The 22085-nt window shown below is 41.3% G+C and overlaps 1 protein-coding gene and 1 long non-coding RNA gene across 3 annotated transcripts in view; one reads left to right on the top strand and one right to left on the bottom strand.

The window, feature by feature from the left end:
- Positions 1-2505: 2505 nt before the first annotated feature.
- The window catches only part of LOC130904710 (zinc finger protein OZF-like), a 30466-nt gene continuing 10886 nt past the window's right edge, over positions 2506-22085 (top strand). The window contains exons 1-2 of one of the 2 annotated variants that reach the window (XM_057817656.1): positions 2506-2785; positions 18937-19047. In XM_057817656.1, the coding sequence (XP_057673639.1) occupies positions 2737-2785; positions 18937-19047 (160 nt within the window). In that variant the 5' untranslated portion in view covers positions 2506-2736. Of the gene's footprint in view, positions 2786-7466; positions 8251-18936; positions 19048-22085 lie in introns of those variants that run through there. The other variant, XM_057817654.1, reaches the window with a different exon arrangement.
- LOC130904711 (uncharacterized) lies at positions 5938-6555 on the bottom strand. Its single transcript, XR_009060895.1, has 2 exons — positions 6270-6555; positions 5938-6144 (listed from the first exon to the last, which is right to left on the bottom strand). It is a non-coding gene; the product is annotated as an uncharacterized LOC130904711 (long non-coding RNA).

Genomic DNA, 22085 nt, shown 5'->3' with positions numbered 1-22085 from the left:
ACATGATACAGCTCTTACTTGAACATGGTTGAACTTGAATTGTACCTTGAATATCATCTTAAACATCGCATGACTAAAACAGGTGAAGGAACTGTCATAATGACATGCAAATTCATGTATATTGCACAATATATTATTTCAGTGTTGACATTGCCATGCAAAGATGTGCAATTCTCTCAATGCAGGACTTATCATGTGAAGTGGGACAATTTTACTTTAACACGTTATTTTACAACTAGTGTTATTTTACTTCATATGCACGTTTTATATTTCCTTGTATTGGTATTTTCTGTCTACCATTGTGCTGCTGCTGTGTTTTGATTGAGAATTTTAGTAAAAATTATATATCTAAAAAAGTAAAACTGTCAAACTTCTCGTTAGCAAACATCGTATTTCCTATTCAGTGTTTATCTCCACAAAATTGTTTGAATGTAATTAGTAAAAAAAAAAAAGTACTTTTCATTATCAACACCAACACTAGTTCTTTATGTACCTAAGAGAGGCAAAGAGTCAAGAAGACTTCAAAATTGTCACTCACATACTTTATTAAACAGGTTTAAGTCATCTACAAACGTATAAAAAAAAAACTTTGCTTGTACAAACACTACGAAAAGAAAACTAATTGTACTAAACTACTGTTGGGCACTGGCTTGTCAGGGCACAGCAGACAGTGACAACCTTATCCAACATTGTGGCTTCTTCACCTTCACATGGAAGAATCATGTTTATGGGTATGGTTCCTGTTAAGATCTTATACTTCTGACAAACATTTCCGATGACCCTTTCCACATGGATTCTCAAATGGGCTGTTTTCCTAGTTTCCGCCACATCTTTAGCTGCTAACTGACAGCGGCCTTTTGTAAATGCTGGGAGTTTGACATCTGAACACCACATGCCCACACATTCTTGTATGTCAAAACCTCTGTCTGCCATGACAATGTCCCCAGGTAACAAATTATGAGGAAAGTCACTGTTCTGGTTCATATGTTTGTCACTTGTACGACCTCCCCAGCCTTTTGATAAGAAACAAACGGTTCCCTTGGGTGTAATACATATTAAATACTTCATAGTGTGGTGGTGCTTGTAGCTGGAAAACATTTGGGCACGTGCTTTCAGATTTGATGGGTTTTCTGTGAAAATTTCAAAACAGTCATTAATCACAGTCTGTGTCACATCCTGATTGGTGTTGTGCGTCTCATCCTCTGTGATTAGCTGATCACCTTCTTCTCCAGCTTCATGTGTCCCCTCTTCAGTCTGTAGCTGACCACTTTCTTCTCCAGCATCAGGTGTCCCCTCCTCATTCTGTTGGTGACTGTTTATTTCACCAGGCTCAGATGGTCCCTCCATGGTCTGCAGCTCTTCAATGTTTGCATCCTGCTGGACCCTCATCTCTGGTGCTTGCAGTGTCTCTTTTCGTAGCTGCTCACGCCTACTTCGTCTTGCAGAGCGTGCAGTGTTTGTCGGTGTAACAGATGTGTGTCACAAATGTAGGGATGGTGCCCAGTCTGGGTCAGTCTCCATTTCATAAGCTGGTTCACCTGCAATCACATTAGGTTTTATTAAGAAAGCTAGGTAAGATTGGATATTTCCATGGCATTTCACAATCGTAAACACTTAATCAGACATGCTACCATCCCGTCAGATCTCTCAGATCCCAAAAGGAAATCTCACGCATTGATAAATATTTCTGTGCATTTTTGCTGTTTACCTTTATCTTTCAAATCATTCACTCTAAAATGTTTTTATAAAGGATGACTGAATAAATTAAACACTGATTTATCACGAACAGATTAACCCATTTCCACTGCCCTCCCTCTTTGCGTGTAGTTTACAAGTGAGGCTAGATAGCTAAGATTAGCCAATGAGAAAATAGCGACTTTAGAAAGCAAAAAAACAGCATATTCAGTATCAATACTTAAAAAAAAAACTCCGACTTGCCTTTATGAAAATGCCGAGAGCAAATACGCAGGAAGGCAGATATGGTGTCGAAAGTGATGCCCTTCCGTTTCTTTCACCGCTGCGACCCAGGCCATCCGACGCCGCTTCGTTAGTTCCTCAATCTGCTTTCCATAACCTCTTTTCCAAGATGGAAAACGAAAAAATCTTACTCAACTTTGCAGCCATTTTTGTCGTGTGATTTAGTATGGAAGCCTTTCACACAACACGAATGTCCCATTTTATCAAAGACAATGATGAAAGCAAAGACGATTCTCACTGCTCAGTTGTTTACAATAAGTGAGCACTCAAAATGGCGATTCGACCCACAATGCACTGCGGCTTTTGCAAGTGTTACGTCACCTGACAAAGACCGATTAAAGGGGAACTTTGAAGTAAGGTTGGCCAACCATGTTTTTGAATAATATCAATGGCTAAACAATTATAAGCATATTTTTTTATTATTTTTTTTAACGCAACCCTTCCAGATTCTTTGTTTAACCCATAGCAACGCCCTTGACAACGAAAATGCTTTTCTTCGGCAATCTTCGGAAATCTTCGGAAATTACGTCACACCTAGACATGCGAGGGAAGTCCACCCTAGAACAATATTCCTTGTTGCATTGCTTCTCGGTAAGATGCCACAGCGGTGTGTGGCGATGTTTTGTTCTCGCTCAAACGAAAAGTTGTATGAGTGGCCAAAGGATAGCAGGGCACGTAAATGGACATCTTTCGTTCGCACGAAGCGAATGAATTTCACGCCATCATCGAGTAGTGTTCTCTGCTGCAAACACTTCGAAGATGCCTGCTTCCTTAACCGGTCTGCTTATGATCAAGGATTTGCCAAAAAGTAAGTGTGATTTTTGGATAGATGACTGATGACTTTGTCAAAGCATAGCTGCCTACTGTTGTGGAATTGAACAGTATAAGCTAGCGACGTTAGCCGAAAGTTAACTTGTGGAAATCCCCGATCATAGTTGTTGTTGCGTTCGCTAGGTTAAGCTTGTTTAAATGGTGCGTCATCTACGATCATGTCCGAAAGGGTTAATCCACTGTCAATCGGGAAACGGGTGTGGATGTGCATATAAACGGGTCGGCGTCGCAGTAATTCACGGTCACGTTGCTGTAGGAGACACACACCGCCGGTTAGTTTGTGCACATTTATTTGTATTTGTATTATGTATTTCCACCTTCATGCTTCAAGCATTGCATTGCTTATGGACGGTTCAGCGTTCACGGTGATCGCATGATAGGCTTCTAGTTTGTGTTTTATGAGAGCCGCTGACAGGTGACAGCTGAAAAATAGCGTGTTGGTTTAGCGTAGCCATTGAGTCAATCTCGCAGCGAATCAGCGAGCGCGCAGGTCACGCAGTGAATCATGGGAAATGTTGTCTCGGGACAACACTGAAGTGGTGCTTTGTAATCTGTTCGCTTGTGTGAAAAAACTACATTTCCTCACGCCATTAGACGCCAATTCCTGCCGAGAGCTGTGCCGAGCTGTGTTCTAACTTTTCCATAAGAACTGCTCCATGTGTTAATAAAGAGACAAGGTTGTCAGCGCGTCGTGTGTTCGATACATTTGTAAACAAAAAGCTCATAACAAGACACTATGCACATTCCGTTTAAGAGACGCTGGAGTGGGAGGCAAGGAGGAGATCGGCGAGAAGCAAAACTTCGCGGTCGAATGTGGCGGCAGTCCGCTATTATTTTGTTTTCTTATTGTTGCCACAATAAAGTGGAGAAAGCCATCGAAGACTCATCTCCTTCTTTTCCCCCAACGTTTTTATATTATTATTTTATATGCACGAGAGCTGCCGGATCTGCCAAAATGAACATGAAGTCTGATTATTATTTTTTTTAACAATGTCATCATGTAACATAGTTAAAAAAAGAGTTTTATAAAATCCAGTTAAATTGAGAAATGCGTCATCTTGTGGTGCAACCGCGTAATTGCAGGTGCACTTGCTGCAAGTGGTTGTGGGAATGTATCCACTTCAGTCGTCGTGGATTCGTTCTCAAGGTAACATGTGCTGAAGTCTGTGGGCAAAGTTTTCATGATTTAATTGAGAAATAAGAAAATTCAAGTGGCTGGCTTCGCTTAGTTAGCGTATGTGAGTCTCTAGGTGGTATCAGTGTTCATTGTTTTTATGTGTATATTGCACCGTTTTATCCACTACATGAGCGAAGCCATTCACAAGTATTGACTTGCTAAATGCTAACGCAATGCTATTTTTCTAGATTCTGTTGCCCACGTGACGTTGCCTTTTTCTTTTTCCCCTTGCTGCAAATGCATAGGTAGGTTGCAGAAGTTTGTGAAAACATTATTTTGTATTCAATTTGCAATTGCTTAGTGTAATATGGAAAAAAAAATGTTGCTCTATTTGTTGAAAACTACAGTGTATTTTTGTTTATTATAAAAGAAATGTACCACTATACGATCACAGTATAGGGAATGGGACGTACTACGTCATTGTTTGGACCCGCCTCCATGCTGGCAATATAATTCACTTCCGGGCCGGCAGAGTCAATGCGGATTGTAACGTGTGATAGTGCTAAGCTAACTCTTTCGGTGTTTTAGAAAGAAAATATGGGTGCTTTATTGTTGCGTTACCGGGTGCAACAGCGTCTCCTACGACAAAAAAAGGGGTGAGGAAAAATGGACTCACTTTTCACCGTTTTCCTGCATGGAGGACCAAATATCAGATCACGAAGGTACGACGGATGGCTGGATTGCAGCGGTTCGTCGGAAAAGCATTTCTTATGATCATATTTCTGCTGGAATGAGAGTGTGTTCCTGTCATCTCTACTCTTGTAAGTTGAACGATTTATCCACTTTTGGTTTCAATACGTTTTTGTTTTTTTACACCGTTGTGTAAATCTGCCTCGGTAGCAATGCTCGCCTACTACGACTCACCTACCTGTTGTGTTCCTAGGTAAACCTGCTGACAACACATCCCGATTGGTCACCATCTCTCTTCTTGGATCATTTGACAAAGAAAATTTGTTCAATGGAGTGGTTCCATTTGTCCTGTGTCGGACTCAAACAAGCCCCTGCAGCAGACGCCATCTGGGTCTGCCCTTCTCGTCGATGAACTGCGGGCTTTTAACTTGTGAAAATGCAAGAACTTTAATGCACATATTTATTCTGCCTGGCTATTTAACTATGGCCAGTGACGTTTTTTTTAACCACTTTGACAAAGACACGTTTCATTGTAATGTTGAATTTATATATTCTATTATTATTTTTAATTTATAATATTCTTATTTGCAATAATGTAGACTTTAGACTGTCAATTCAAATAGTGTTGGAAAAGTTGCAATACCTAAAATAGAAATGCAAGAACTGTAAAGTACATATTTATACACGTTTATTTACCTAAGGCCACTGGATGTTTTTTAACTGCTTTGAAAAATACAGGTTTTGTTGTGATCTTGTATTTATATAGTATATAGCTTTTTATTATGTATTATAATATTTGCTGCCCCCTGCCAGAGTGTGGGCCATTTTGTACTAAAATGATTTTAAACTGTCAGTTCAAATACTGTGTTGGAGACTAGTACTTGCAATACTTAAAATGGAAATGCAAGAACTTTAAAGCACATATTTATCCTGTCTGGCAATTTACCCAAGGCCAGTAAATAGTGTTTTAAACTGCTTTGACAAAGACACGTTTATTGTGATCTTGTATTTGTGTATTACTTATAATTATATAATATTTGCTGCCACCGTCAGAGGGTGGGCCTTGTTTGCACTAATTTAAAGATTTTAAAACTGTCAATTCAAATATCGTATTGGAGAAATTGCATTACTTGAAATAAATCTATTGCAACTTATCAGTCCCAGTTCTTGTCTACAACACTGTCCAAAAATTGTCAATGCATATTCCAAATAGAATAACAAAATTAAGTCACCTGACTTTGTAATTATTACACCTGTTTATTATGAAGACCTGAAGTAAACAACAAGCAGTTACAGTTTGTCAAGAAGTTGTTCAAGTCATGTTTTGGTATTCATATTTTATTGACTTTTCATAACAACACTTGGGATTGTGTTTGTAAGAGCAGAGCAAACTGAAGTTTCAGCGTGCACTCTTCGCCTTTCCAACCTCTCATAACGCTCCGATGTGGTGCGCTTGACCTCAGAATAACCCAAGAAGAGATATGGTGACCAATCGGGATGTGTTGTCAGCATTTCATATGCAGGTTTTCCTAGTAACACAACAGGTAGGTGAGGAGGAGTAGGTTAGCATTGCTACCGAGGCAGATTTACACAACAGTAAAGAAAAAAAACAAAAAACGTATTGAAACCAAAACGGATAAATCGTTCAACTTACAAGAGTAGAGATGAGGGGAATACACTCTCATTCCAGCAGAAATATGATCATAAGAAATGCTTTTCCGACGAACCGCTGCAATCCAGCCATCCGTCGTACCTTCGTGATCTGATATTTGGTCCTCCATGCAGGAAAACGGTGAAAAGTGAGTCCATTTTTCCTAACCCCTTTTTTTGTCGTAGGAGACGCTGTTGCACCCGGTAACGCAACAATAAGCACCCGTATTTTCTTTCTAAAACACCGAAAGAGTTAGCTTAGCACTACCACACGTTACAATCCGCATTGACTCTGCCGGCCCGGAAGTGAATTATATTGCCAGCATGGAGGCGGGTCCAAACAATGACGTAGTACGTCCCATTCCCTATTGGAAGTGAGTCGTCGTGGATTCGTTCTCAAGATTCTGTTGCCCACGTGACGTTGCCTTTTTCTTTTTCCCCTTGCTGCAAATGCATAGAAATTGTCAACAATAAAAAAGCTGTCAACACAAGCCACAAAGTCTCCTCGGTTCCTTCGTGAAGGCATCCCAGAAGACAGCGTTACAATCAGATAGACAAAAACATAACATTATGTGCAAATGCCTGCATCTTCAAATCATAAAAATAATAACAGCCTATATCTTACCAATGTTGTAATCTCGCTGGGTCTTGTATCTATTCCATGTCAGGTAGTCTAGGCACACTGTTTGCATTCTGATTAGCGTCTGGCTAATACATGTTAGATCCAACATAAAATTCCAAGCTCCTCTTCTTCCTCCAACTCTTCAAAAACTTGGATCTCCTCCCTTGCGCTCGGTCTATCGCTTATATCGCTGTTTGAATCATTGTTTGAAGGGCTTTGTATGGCGGCCGTATGTATGGAGCTGCCAACGCTGTTCCCGGTGTGACATATCACTTCCGGGTTCGTCCCCTTTCAGGCTCGAACTTCGGAAATGCGATTATTTTGTCAAATATAAAACATATAAATTATTTTTTCATGCTTTATTTGGTGGACAATGTTTAATTACTTTACTTGTGACCCTATTTGGCATGTGAAGAAATTAGTTCACACTACAGCTTTAATTAAACAATTTTTACAAATTTTATAAAAACGAGAACATCAAGAGGGGTTTTAATATCAAAATATAATCACTCATACCAACATTTATATTTTAAGAACTACAAGTTGTAACAATAGGAACTATTGTTTTGTTTTGGATGTTCGCTCGGGACAGATATGCGTGACGAACAGAAAGTCGGCGGTGGACGTGACGTGTTGTCCAGTGAACGGAGAGCGAGTTGGCATGCGGCTGTGATTATCAGAGAGGCTAACGCCAAAAGGAGGCCGCCGAGCGTCATGGACGGATTAAAACCACCGCAAACTCTTTGCTTTGACACCGGTAGTCTTTCAAAGACGTGGAAGACGTGGAGGGAGGAGTTCTTGTTATATACAGACCTAACATGTGATGAAAGGAAGAAAGTGGAACTCTTCCGCCATCTTGTTGGTGAAAGTGGCAGAGAACTTTTGGACAAGCTGATGGGTGAGATCCCCAAAGATAGATGGAAGATAGAGGACATTATTGAAAGATTCGATGACCATTGCAACCCCGGTGTGAATGAAACTGTGGAACGTTATCGATTCTTTACGAGGAACCAAGGCGTCAGTGAAACAATTGACAGCTACTTCACGGAGCTAAAATTGTTGTCAAAAACATGTAACTTTGACACTTTAAGAGACTCTCTCATTCGGGATCGAATTGTATGCGGACACAATAACGCAGCCATGAGAGGGAGATTGCTCCGCGAAAAGAACTTGACCCTCGACACGTGTATACAACTGTGCAGAGCCGCAGAGTGGTCGAGAGAAAATAACATGGCCATCTCGGAATCGATGGAAGAGGACGTTCATGCAGTTCAAGGAGCAGCTTGTCAAACAAACACCACAGCGGAATGCATTTCTTGCGGGAGAAAGCACGAAATGAGCACACAAAAATGCCCTGCATATGGTAAGACATGCAACAAATGTGGCAAAGAAAACATTTTTGCTGTGAAATGTAGAACAAGCCCGTCTAAAAGAAAAGGAAAATACACAATGTTGCACAATACGAGTGCGACGAAAAGGCCTGTCGCGATAAAAAAAAAAAAAAAAAAGTAGACGATGTATTGTCTCCTAAATTATTGCCTAATGCGAATGTCTATTTTTAAAAACCAATTCATCCACTAATGTAATGACTATAGCTCCTAATAAATCACTCATTCAAATGCAACAAATTGTTATTCTTGAATAAAACACAAACTATATGTAAATAATAGGGCTGTCAAACGATTAAGATTTTTAATCAAGTTAGTCACAGCTTAAATATTAATTAATTGTAATTAATTGCAATTCAAACCATCTATAAAATATGCCATATTTTTAGTAAATTATTGTTGGAATGGAAAGAGAAGAGACAAGACAGATATATACATTCAACATAGTGTACATAAGTACTGTATTTGTTTATTATAACAAAACAACACGATGGCATTAACATTATTAACATTCTTTTAAAGCGATCCATGGATAGAAAGACTTGTAGTTCTTAAAAGATAAATGTTAGTTCAAGTTTTAGAAATTTTATAATAAAACCCCTCTTAATGTTTTTGTTTTAATAAAATTTGTAAAATTTTCAAACAAAAAATAAACTAGTTGCTCGCCATTGTTGATGTCAATAATTACACAATGCTCATGGTGCTGAAACCCATAAAATCAGTCGCACCCAAGCGCCACCAGAGGGCGACAAAACACCAAAAAACATAAGTAACAAATGGACATGACACTGTGCTGTCATTTTAATCTGTTTGAGCGGGGCACGTGCGTTAAATGCGTGAAATATTTTAACGTGATTAATTTTTTAAAAATTAATTACCGCCCATTAACGCGATAATTTTGACAGCCCTAATAAATAATGAATATTATACGCTCATATTTTTCTATAATTTGCATCTTCATTTCAATGGTAATGTTTGACCAACTGTACCAACCTTTTTGAAACCTGTGTTGATGTCTCTCACAAGAAAATTTGCCGTGCGTCGTCTGCGGTGCTATCATGTCGTTGTATTTCGAGCATTTCGTCGGATGTAGAAACAAATAGCAGATAGTCAAATTTAAGTCGGATTTCGAAAAGATTCCGTGTCGAAGCGATCGTATGTCCAGGTACCACTGTATTTCTTACTTAAAAATGTAATTACTACGGTGGCCGAGAGGTGTCAGGCGAAATGTCAAGTCCAAACACTTTGCAAAAAGAAAAAAAACGTAACCCCTATTTCAAATGCTTTGCAAAAGAAAAAAGCATGAATGCAAACTGTCACAACACGATCCCCAATTGCAAAAGCACGATTGCAAATTGGCAAAAGCACGATTGCAAATTGGCAAAAGCACGATTGCAAATTGGCAAAAGCACAATTGCAAATTGGCAAAAGCACGGATCCTAATTGCAACAGCGCGAATGCAAATAGCCACAACACGACGGCAAATAGCCACAACACGACAGCAAATTGCAGCAACACAACAGCAAGAAGTCCAAGAGGATACCCGGAAGTAGAGCCTAGTTCGGGCCTAAAAAATCCTGCCCGACACGGCCCGCTGGTATTGAGGCTCGACCCAGCCCGAACCCGATCAAATAACTAGATTTGCAGGCCTGAGCCAGAAAAAAAAGATTTTTTTTTTTTTTTTAATTTGTTGGAGTCAACGCGGGGGGAAAAAACGCAGCAATTTATTTTCGTTTCTTCGAGTTGGCAGAAAAAAACGCAAGTTTTCTTAATGTTGAAATAGTCTACATATTTTTATATCATTATAAAAACATTTACACAACGAAATAACACTGGGAAAGTTTAATATTAAAAAAAAAAGCGGTTTTGCAGACACACAGAGGAGAAGATTCAAAAGGATCACATTTGTGTTGCCTTTGTGTGCATAAATAAGTGTCTTTCGTAATGAATTCACAGTTGTCAGAATAAAAATGCAAGTTTACTCAATATCTAAATAGTCTACATATTTTTATGAGAATTATAAAATCATTTACACAACGAAATAACACTGGGAAAGTTTTTTAATATATTTCTGAGTGTGTGGGATATTCTCACATGGACGCGCCTCTCTGACAAGGAGAGGGAACAGCAGTTAAAAAAAAAAAAAAAAAAAACTACAAATGCTTTGAAATAACATTCTTTATTGTAATGACAACGATACCAAAAATAAATTCTAAAAAAAAAATGCAAATGAAATATAAGCTTTTTAACTGCGGGCTGGCCTTGACTGCAGTCTGCCACTTGCAGCCTCATGTCCTGCTCTTTATTCCTGTGAAATAAGGGAAATAACTAGACCGGCTCGGACTAAAAATGGCGATTTGAACAGCAGGATATTATGGCTTACTTAACAGTGTTTATATTTTTTGGTCGTCGTCATGCAGGAATAAGATTGCATCCACTGGCAGGTTTCAGTGACGTTCTCCGCTGATCTATTGTGCGGCCTGCAGCGCTGAAAACTCTCTCGCAGCTGCTGCTGCTTGCAGGGATGCACAACACTTTTTCTTGCCAACTTGGAAAGTTTTGGGTATATATTTGTTGCATTCGACGAAGCCGACACAGTTTTTTGTTGCATCTTCCACGATCAATTGAGATTCTTTCCACACCTCACTCCTACCGGTGCATTCTTTCTTGCCTCTTCCATTCCCCCGTCTTCAGTTTGTTTTTAACTTCTCGCTGCTCCATATTGAAAAAGAAGTACCACGAGGATGAGGAGTTGTGTAGTGTGTACACGCGCAAGGCGCCAGAACAGGAGAAAATGAAAAAGAGGGCGGTGCCTCGGCCGTGCGCAAGTGCTACAGCGGGAGGACAAGAAGAAAAAGCGGGCGGTGCCACTAGACATGTGCCGGTTACCGGTTTCACGGTTTACCGTGGTGTGAAAACGTCGCAGTTTCAAAACCACTCAAATGTTCCGTCATACCTTAGTACGGTATTCGCTATTTTTCACGTGCCAAAATGCAGCCGAAGTGGCTTGGTGCGGCACCGCTCACCCCTTCCCGTTTGTTGCCGTGAGTGTCACTAAACAGCCAGCAAACCCAAAAACAAATCCTCCAAACACAAGGCGTACTTTTCTTCAATTTATTGAGCTCTCAAATCGTGGTGAAATATACAAATAAATACATTTAAAATGCTGTACAATTGTATTTTTCCACGTGTGATTAGGTTCAACAGGATAGCAGTAGCTCCATTAAAAAGTTCGCCAAAAACAAAACACACATTTTCCTTTAAAATGCAATATACAAACTAACTAAAACTTACAAAGACGAATGTTAGCCTAGGCTAAACTGGGAGAGGAGCTTCTTTTATGTCTCACAGCCGCTGAGTGAGAGAAAAGCTTGAATGCAGGGGGGAAAGAAAAAGAATCGCGTCAAAGATCGCTAATTGAGAGAGGAGGGCTCACTCCTCACTTTTTTTTTTTTTTTTTTTTTTTTTTTTTTTTTTTTAAAACCTGTCCTGTTCAGCTGTTTGACACAGAGAATGGAAGTCTAAGTGCCCGGATTCTGAACAGTTTTAATGTTTCACATTGAGAGTCTGACATACTCCCATTGTGATCATTCAAAATACCTTTTTATTATGACAAAGCAGCGAACAGGAAGGGATTATGGGGGGACAGAAGAAAAGAAATACAAGAGAAGAAAGAAAAGAAACACATACACAAACAACAACAAGAAATACATTGAACATCTAAACTAGTTACTAATATGCTGGTGCTATCGTCAGCGAGATGTATTTCCGGTTTACACCATGTGGGGGCCTATTGGCCAGTGAAAGAGGAGAATGGGGGTGGGGGTGTCTATAAGACTATAAACTAAGTGATTGAAAGGGGTAGAGTGTACACAAATCAGTTCTGTGATCTAGAACCCAGTAATCGTGTGAATCTCTTATGAGTGAAAGCCCATTGGCGACCAACCCTACGCCGCCGCATCGCCAATCCCGGCACCGGAACCCCCAACCCGAGCATGCCCTACCACATCCAGCAGCACGCAAGCCCCACCGGGCGCGCGACAGCCACGCAGACGGGCGGAGAGACCGCGCGGGCACCAACCCAGGGCCACGGCCCACACCCAGCCAGCCCGGGGAGGGAGGGCGGGCGGGGGGATCCATGCGCAGCCCATCCCTCCTCCAACCGCCCAGCAAAGGAGCCACCGTCACCCCCCCCCCGGGACCCAGGGTGGTCCCCCGGGCCACCCGCGCGCCCATCAACCGGCCTTCAGGGATGGCAGGAGGGGACGCATCACCAACCCCACGCCTACACCCACCCCCGCCCGCCCACCCGGACCACGAGCCACAGCCCCCCAACCGGCACGGCACGCCACGGGACCCCCAGCGGCCCACCAAGCCCCAGGCAAGGCAGGGTCCCCCGCCGGTGCAGGCTACACCCCGCTGATACACCGGCGCCCAGCCAGCGACCCGCGACGGAGCGCAGGGCGGACGCCCAGCCAGAGAAGAGAGGGGAAGGCGGAGGCAGGAGAACGCCCAGGGACTGCCATGGGGCGACGCAAGATCGGAGACCCGACCCCCCAACCCACTCCCGCGGCCGGCAGCCGAGGCAGAGGGGAGGCCACACCCCGGGAGCCACGCCATATAGAAAAAGTGTGGGACCCACCTACCACCCTATTACTGTGGCTGCCAGGTTCCCGACTGGCAGCCATCACCCAGCACCGTGATGGGGATGTGAGGGGAGGGTAGTGCAATGTATGCATTAAAATAGGAGAGCTTGGCTTGGGGCAGTGGGACCGCAGCATGGAGTTTCTGTCCAGCCGCCCGTCCCACCGCCCTTTGCCAGAGCTCTCCTGTGGAGTATGATGTGTGTGGTGCATTTAAAAAAGGTGCAGGGATGGCGGGGCCTGTGGTGAGGAGGCAGCCGTGAGGCCCCCCCCCCCCCCCCCCCAGCAGGTCCCAACCATCCCACAACCTTGGTGTGTGGTGCATTAAAAACAGGGGGTAGTCGGGCTGGGACTGTAAAGCCCCGTCCCAACTCTCCCCGGAGAAATGTATGAGCATGTAAGTGCCAGGGTGAAAAATATTTACAGTGCCGAAGTGAGAAGTGCGTGAGTTAAGAGGCAGGCTCCCGCGGGCGTGGCCCCGTCCACCAGAACCACCGGCCCCAGGGCGGAAGAAGTGTCAGGGCCCCGATCAATCCCCGCCCCAGAACACCCACGGCGCCTCCGCGACCGCCCACCCCCCTCCCACCCACCGAGCACCCACCCCGCACCCCGAGCAGGCGCCACACCAAGCGCCGGCGACCAGGGGGCGTCCACCCCACCGGCAAGGGACAACAAGCCTCACCCTAGGCCCCGCGGGCCCCGAGAGGCCCCGCTAACGACCCCGCCGGCCGGGGGGCAGCCGCGGCCGCCGCGGCCCAGGGAGGCAGACAGGGCCGGAAACAGACCAAGGGGAGAGAAGCGCACCCCCCACAACCCACCCCCGGGCCAAGAGGGGCGCGCGGTATGGCACCAGAGGGCACCTCCCCGGCACCCAGTACAGGGAGACGCGGCTCCGGCCGGGCGGACCTGGGAGGGAACCATGGCTGCCGCATACACCCCCCGGCCCCCACCCCAACCCCAACCCCACCCCGAATAGATGAAACCTTTCCTCAACAATATTTTCATTTTAACTAATTTATAAAACTAACTTATACATTTTTAATTCACTTATTTAGGGCTGTCCCAAACGACTAATTTTCTCCCGATTAGTCAGCCGACTATTTTTACGATTAGTCGACTAATCTAATAATTAATTTAAAAAATTTTTTTTTTTTTTACTAATTTAGCACGCTTATCAATTCACAAAAAACATATTGGAACACTCAAATTATTTATTAAAGTACAAATAAACATGTAAATAACAATAATAAATCACAAATAAACAATGAGTTCAAATGCTGATAGAATGAACTAGTGTAGCCTCCCGATTGAAAAGATGGTCTCTTAAACTGATGGTTTACAACTTTTATTCCATCCTTGATGTAAACACACTGTAAGAGCTACGGTGCACACAAATAAAGCAACATAATTAGAAATTAACAAAAACTTTTCACCTTTTTCCTTTTAAACTCTCCTTTGTTTCTTTGAAATAAGGCAATGTTTTGGACACTCTGGTGCGCTTTTTTTTTGGGCTTTGTGCCGCTTTCCCCGCTTGCAAACAGAGCATCCGACATTCTAACTTTCCACGCATATATTTTTTTAACCCTTCATTAACCGTCGACGGGATGTTGTGCTCGTCGACGGATTTACGTCATCGATGACGTCGACTATGTCGACTAGTCGGGACAGCTCTAAACTTAACTTATGAATTCTTTGTTCTTTTTAACACAAAGGCATGGCATCATGTTGACTAGAGTTGACACAGTGGCTGAAAATGGCGAAACTTCACTTGAGCTTCCCCCCTTCAAAAAAAAGTCATACAGTATATATTTTTAATTTTATTTAGAAGTGTTTTTACTTTTTATAGCAATTATTTTGTTCTTACTCTAATATTGAGCAACTTGAGCTGTGGCTGTGGGTATAGTCTAGGTTCTATTTATTTTAATTTTATATAATATTTGTTATTTTTTGTTAATTTATTTATTTTCACATTATATTCATGTTCCAATTTGCAAATGTGTTTTGAAAAAATCCTGTTCAATGGATTTTTTTTTTTTTTTTTTTTTTTACCCATACATCTCGAAATTTTGGAGCTATAATTGCAATACCGTGATACCGTGGAACCGCGGTATTTTTGCTCACGGTTATCGTACCGTGAAAATCTCATACCGGCACATGCCTAGGTGCCACACGTTCATGTGCGTGCGTGCACAAGCAAAAGCGCAATACAGAGAGCCTGCTCTCTCTATTTTTTTTTAACATATTTAGTCCGGCACGGTGGCCTGACCCGAACTTGAATGCTTGACATTTTGGGTTCGGGCACAAGATCTAACCTCCACCCGGAAGTAGACTACATTTCACGGAAGTAGACATGAGAACTCCAACTCTCGCCCTCCTCCTGCTGTCGTGTAACCGCAACTCATCATTTCCAAAACACATACAGAGCTGGAAAACATAAGTTACATAATTCGCTCACACATTTACACTTTGATTATTGCCATATGTGCTTGGTGACCATCTCTACAGACCTTCACGAAGTTACTCCCCTCCTCCCTCGTCAGACGCAGATTTATACAGTACATTTGTTTGTGCTGGTTTGTGCAGGAACGGTTTTGTCGACATAGTGTTATGCTTTTATTGCGATATTAATTTCAAGTGGTGAAGTCACTCGTTGCTTTTCCATAGCTTAGCCAGGGTCGGAGCTTAGCTCCGGCGGCTAATGGAGCGTACCGAATCGATCAAAAACAAGAGACGTGTCCCAACAACTTGCACGATCATAACATAAACAAATTCGGGTCCATTTTGCAGTAAATTGGGGGGCTTGAGATGCTCAAATTGTCCTCATCAACTTTTAAGCAACTTTATTTGCATTATGTAATGAATTCAGTTATATAGGTAATTTAGATTGTCTTACCATATGTTGTAAGGATAGAATTGACCCTACCATTATTAAGTTAATTACTTTCATTATGTTCAGACCAGAGGTTGCGCTAGACTTTTTCGTTGTCTGTCATTTTGACTGACAGGGTCATAAAAATCCGGTCATAATCTATTTTTACCCGTCACTTAAATTTTTAAAATGACTATATCTTGATGCAGTCACTATATGTATATACACAATAATACAATGATACTTTATAATATAAAGTAACTAACATTAGTGCAGTCATGGATTTCAGTAAGCAGGCCAGTACTGTGTTTCCATATATATTTTTATTATATTATGTATATACAGGATATATATATATATATATTTTTTTCCCCCCCAAGTGGGACCTTCCATGATAGTAATACATTTAATAATAATAAATTATATAATTCCATTATATATATATATATATATACACATTTTTTTTAAATTTATTATTATTATTAAATAAAAATGCACGTTGATACGACGCCCATAAAGGCAACTTCCAATTTTTTAAAAAATCGTTAGAAAGTTGTATGGACTTACAATCCGCTAGCTTGTTGTTTCCTGTTGTCTTCCGAAATACACCTGGGTGACGGCGCGTCAAGTGTTCGTTAATAGCCGAAGTACTACCGTGGTATGCGAGCTCAGCTTAGCAAAAAGAGTACACACAGTGGTGGCACCCTCCATATTTTCCTTGAAATAATTTCAGGCTCTGGCTAGTCTGGTCCGCTTTTTTGGCTTTATGCCGCTTTCACCGTGTTACCAATTCTGCCCTTCTTGGTAATTGGCGGCGTTTTCAACTGCTCGCCGCAGTGAAGAGTGAACCGGCGATTCACTTGATTCGTTGTCATCCTTCACTGCATCGGTCCCTCTTTTTTCACCTCTTTTATCAACACCATCGTCGTTTTGGGGCTTTTTGAAGAAACTTCGGACACTCAGTTGCCTTGACATTTTTCCGAGTAAGGCCAACGACGTCATGTATCAAGAGAGATAATACCTAATTAATATGCTCACTCGCCACCCTGTGGTCTGGGTTGTGAATTGCAACCTGTCAAAATGACAGATGGACTTCAGTTTTTTCTGTCACCGTTGTAAAAAACCGATCAACGACGGAAAATATTCGGTACGACGGAAAATATTCGGTTAACGCGACCCCTGGTTCAGACTTACATTTACCCCTTTTCGCTTGCTGAATGTGCCGGTCCATTTTTTCCCCTCAAACGCACATCTGATTGGCTGCTGCCTAAAACCCCCACATTCACACAATCCTGACAGAAATACATGTCAACATGCCGCCTCCTTGCCCCCTTTGAAGAGGAGGGATATTAGAAGTGTTTTTTTGGCCAGCAGCAGCCACTGTAAATAATGTAAAAAGACGTCAATGTTGTGGAGGTGGGCAACACGCCACTAACTTTGCTACTAAAAGTCTGAGCTGCATCAGAGTTAGCATAACATTAAACTGTGTGAACTTGCTAACCTGTAAAACTTGAGTAGAAAGCGGCTTAGGGAGGGGTCTTCCAGTGTGTTTTCTACTGTTAACGTTAATTCAACATAATTTAAAATAAAGTATTTTTATTTGCATTTTATGCGCATTTTTTAAATATAACCCCCCAACAAAAAAAAACACAACCACTGTAAATTTCCTTTATATGAAGCAAGCATTTTGAAAAACGACTTTTTTCCATGAAAATAATTTTAGCTTCATTCATTTTTACGCAGGAACCAGCTATTTTTGAGAAATGTACCCAATCTGTTTGGTCTTATTATTGTTCTGTCCCCAGCAAAAAGTGTACATGCAGATTATGCTGTTATAGCGTCCCTACCAATGTTGCGACCAAACCTACGCCCTTGGTTACCTCTATATTCATGCATGGTTTAAATCAAATATATCTGCCACCTCTGACTTATTCCTGTACGTATGTGACATCGGCGCGTTGTGCCGTATTAAAAGTAGACCAGGCAAAGCGTCATGCTTAGAGTTTTCAAAATTAAACGATTCCTCGAGGCGGAGAAAATGTCTCGATCAATTTTTAAAACAGTTACTCGAAATATTTGAGTAATTTTTTTCAGCTCTAATAAAGATGTTTCCTTATTTTGTTCGTCTGAACTTTAATTCTACGGCGTGTTGATGACCAATAAACATGTGAAAGTAATTGGAGTCACATATTCAACACGCATGTGTGCCGAGTAGACGTCTAGTTGTAGTAGACATCTCAGGCATGCTGAAGGACTTGGGCTTAGTGAGCCGAAGAACATCAAGACTGAGATTCAATAGACAATGGTGTCTTCTTCCCCTCATTCTCTCGCTGAGAGAAGAGCTGCCCCTGTCACTGGAGAGAGTAGTACACCGGTGACCACCAGAGCTGGTCGGACTGTAGTGACACCACAACATTTCAAGGATTTCGTGACTTTTTTCTTTTCCTTGAGTAGGAGAAAAATATTGTTTTGTTCATATGAAGATATCTGTACCTAATGCTAAAATTCTCAAACATGGTGAATGTTGACTTATAGTCATACTAAAAGGGAAGCCACAATGTTTACTTAACCTAGGTCGTAATTCGTTTTATAGAGCTTTCCATAGTCAGACTATCCTGATCATATTTTGAAAGTGTTTTTTACGTTGTTTCTTTTTCTGATATTGAAGAATTGGTATAAAAGAGAATACTGTCAGAAAAGAGAAAGGATCTAACAATAGTAACTACTGTTTTGTTTTTTATGTTTGCTAGGGAAAGATATATGTGAAGGACAGGAAGTCTGTGTCTTTGCGTTGTAATGGTCCGAGCTGCCGGTGAAGTCATAAACGCAGATGAGTTCAAGAAAGTGAATTCTGTGCTTTATAAATATTGAGAAATGCAGAATTACACAAGTCTTTCCATCCGTGGTTCCCCTAAACAGTTTTGCTGTCAAGGGATTAAAATTTTTAATCGCAGTTAATGTGATGTCAAGCACTTTGAATTACCTTTGTGATGGATTGAATGACAACAAAACGTGAACAAACAAAAAAATTGTCAGGGATCAATTTTCTCCAACAATAAACAACAATAAATATAAATGATAAACTTTGTGGACACAAGTTTGCAAATGAATAAGATTTAGCCCATGTGTTTGTGGTCTTGGTCTTGCAGATGTCAGCCCAGCTCATCTCTGGGAGCACCAGGAGTCTGCATGCATCAAGGAGGAGGAGGAGGAAGAGTCCCCATCCATCGTGGAGGATGAAATGTTCATACACATGGAAGGTCATTCTAAGAATTTTTCTCTTCTTCTTCAGATGAGGCAAAAATCAACTATGGTACCCTCTCATGAGTACAGAAATGTGTTTCAGTCTCATTGGTGTTGCTTATTTAGTAGCCGTGCAATGGATTTGTTTGCTGACAAGGTAGCACCACTGCACTGACTTGCAGGCATGAAAATCTCTCACCTTTCGGCGAAATTCGCCGTTTTGAAGTCAAAAAGGATGACCTACATGAATCGTGTAGATCCGAGGAGAAAAATTTTAGGGGGGGGGGGGGGATCGTTTGTAGGCATGTGCCAGTTACCTTCACGGATTACCATGCTATGAAAACGTCGCGGTTGCAAAACCAAAATTTTCCGTCATACAGTAGTACGTATTCGTTATTTTTCATGTGTCGAAAATGCAGCCAGAATTGGCTTGGCGCGGCAGCGCTTCCCCTGTTTGATGCTGCGTGTGTCAGTGATGCTATTCCAGCAAACCCAAAAACAAGCACTCCAAACGCAAGGCGTAAATTCTTCAATTTATTGATCCCTCAAATCGTGGTAACTGAAATATTCCAAATGAATACATTTAAAACGTTGTACACTCGTATTTTTCCACATGTGAGTAGCTTCAACAGTTTAGCTTCATGAAAAAGTTCGTCAAAAACAAAACACACATTTTCCTTTTAAATTCAATACACAAAGTTACTAAAAACTTACAAAGACGAATGATAGGCAAGGCTTAGCTAGGACAGCAACTTCATTGAGGTTAATCACAGCCGCTGAGAGAGAAACAAGTTTGTATGCGGGGAGGAAAAAAAAAAAAAGAGCCTCAAAGATCGCTAATTGCGACAGATGATCTTGTACTAAGCACAAATTCACATTCGCTGGAGGAGGTAAAGTATCACTCCCAATTGTTTTTAGATGAATGCATTTGCCAGCATATTGAATTTAGTGAGTAATGGTTTTCGTTTTCATATTTTGTGGTATGAAAACGAAAAAGTTACTGCCATTCGCACACACTGCCGGAGCGTCCGGTGAAAAAATAGCTCCCGTTAAGGTAGCGTCAAGCTTGTGTATTTAACGGTAATATAAAAGCAGTGTTGTCAATAACGCGGTATCGTAATGCGGAACTAATCTGATTACTTTCTTTCAGTAAAGAACAATCTAACGCGTTCATTTTTCTAAATCAGTAATCTGAGTAAAATTACTTTCCTTGATGCCTGTGCGTTACTATTTTGTTATTGCCCCATAATGTGTGTAGAATGAAGAATACTGTAGTCATGGGAGTGACATCACATGTCACATTTTTTAATCGGGGATGGAACAAAAAGGGTCACTTGTATTACCATGATGCGTGAGCGCTGGGAGTTTGCGGCCAAAACAACATAGCCTTGCTACTTCGCCAGGATGCAATGAAATAGGCAGGAGATATACTACAAACGGCTGTATTTGCACACTGGAAACACAGCCATTAATTCACATTTTTGTCCAGTAAAGATAACAAAAATATCTCCGTGCGCTGCAAAATTTGCGCTGGCTCAAAAAGACTGTTGACCGCTATAAGCATCCAATTCAAGCACCACTTGGAATTACAGCACAACAGGTAACACGACAGCCAGGACTTTTTGATACTGCTCGTGCTCAGTCCTCGGTTCAAGCTCAGTTGTTGTTGAGGGTTTTGAAAGCTTAGGTTTAAAGAAATTCTAAATATCCATCTTGCCTCCTCAGCTGTAGTTTTGGCTAAGCAATGCAAACGGCTGTCTCTAAAGTTCTATAGTCACATGATCTGTTCGAAAAATGATTTGGACCCAATATGAAATACTTTGAAGAATTCCTGTTCATTTTATTCATTTTTGTTTGTTTTATTGCTCTAAAATACTTTGAAGGATTCCTGTTCATTTTATTCATTTTTGTTTGTTTTGTTGCTCTAAAACTTTTATAGACAACATTTTAATGGCCATATTCAATGGTCTTTATTTTAAAGGGGAAGTTCAGAATTTTTTACATTAGGCTTAATCTTTGAGTTAGCCGGGGTTTAATTAGTCGTTGGAAATGATTTGAACAAATTCTGTGCAGTTTGACAGTTATTTGTTAGTTTCAGGGCTCCGGAGTGGCTAAGCTAGCGCGAGTCAATGGTGGTTAAAATCAACTCCTTCAACTAATTAGACCCCCGTTAACTCGAATATTAAGCCTTATGTGAAAAATTAAAATGGTCAAATTCGCTACATGTAGGACGTTTTGCCGACGGCGGACATTTTGGCAGAACGCCGGAACATATTTCCTCCACACCTTTCTCACCTTTTTAACCCCTGACCCATTTTCATGCCTGGACTTGGCTGTTGTTTGCAAATTGAATGAATTCCTTCTACCCAATGTATGTAAAATATATATATGCTGGAAAACACTCGGGTGACTGGAAGTTCCTCTCTGAGACCCCCTATTTGGCCAAATTTCAAAATTGTCCTAAATGCATATGTGATACATTATTGGAAAGCTTAAAATCTCATTTTTCTGGGGGAAGAATAACTTTGAACAGGAGGGCATTTAAAAAAAACAAAAAAAACATCAAAACCTGAACTGGATGTGAGAGCATGCGAGAGCATAATTAAAGACGCCATGATTTTAACGAGATATTATCACGTACTTACCTTGTCTCGATCCAAAAACTCCATGTAGCATGTGTCATCGAGTGTCAAGACACATACGTGAAATGACACTTTCTGCACAGTTGAGGAACTGTATAATCAATACAACTTAATGTTCTCAAGCCTGTAAACAATAATTAAAAAAACAATAAAGAAATACAGCGGAAACTATGTATTTTCTTCACTTCATCTGAATCTTTTCCAGTCCAAGATATCATTGGCTAGGATGTGACAGGGTTATGTAACAGGCTGAGGAGCCATTAAGTCAGAGAGATTTCAGCCGGATTTTGGGGGGATTTTATGTGTAAAACATGGTAATATAACAAGGGTCAGCAGAATAAAGAAATAAATAATTGACTCTTTGATCTGGGGGTGTAATGATAAGTATTTAGTTTCTTTGATACAGGGTGGGA

This window comes from Corythoichthys intestinalis, chromosome 16 (assembly GCF_030265065.1).
Source record: "Corythoichthys intestinalis isolate RoL2023-P3 chromosome 16, ASM3026506v1, whole genome shotgun sequence".
Taxonomy (NCBI): domain Eukaryota; kingdom Metazoa; phylum Chordata; class Actinopteri; order Syngnathiformes; family Syngnathidae; genus Corythoichthys; species Corythoichthys intestinalis.
Note: the sequence above shows the minus strand (reverse complement) of the source record. Positions and strands in the feature narration are given on the sequence as shown.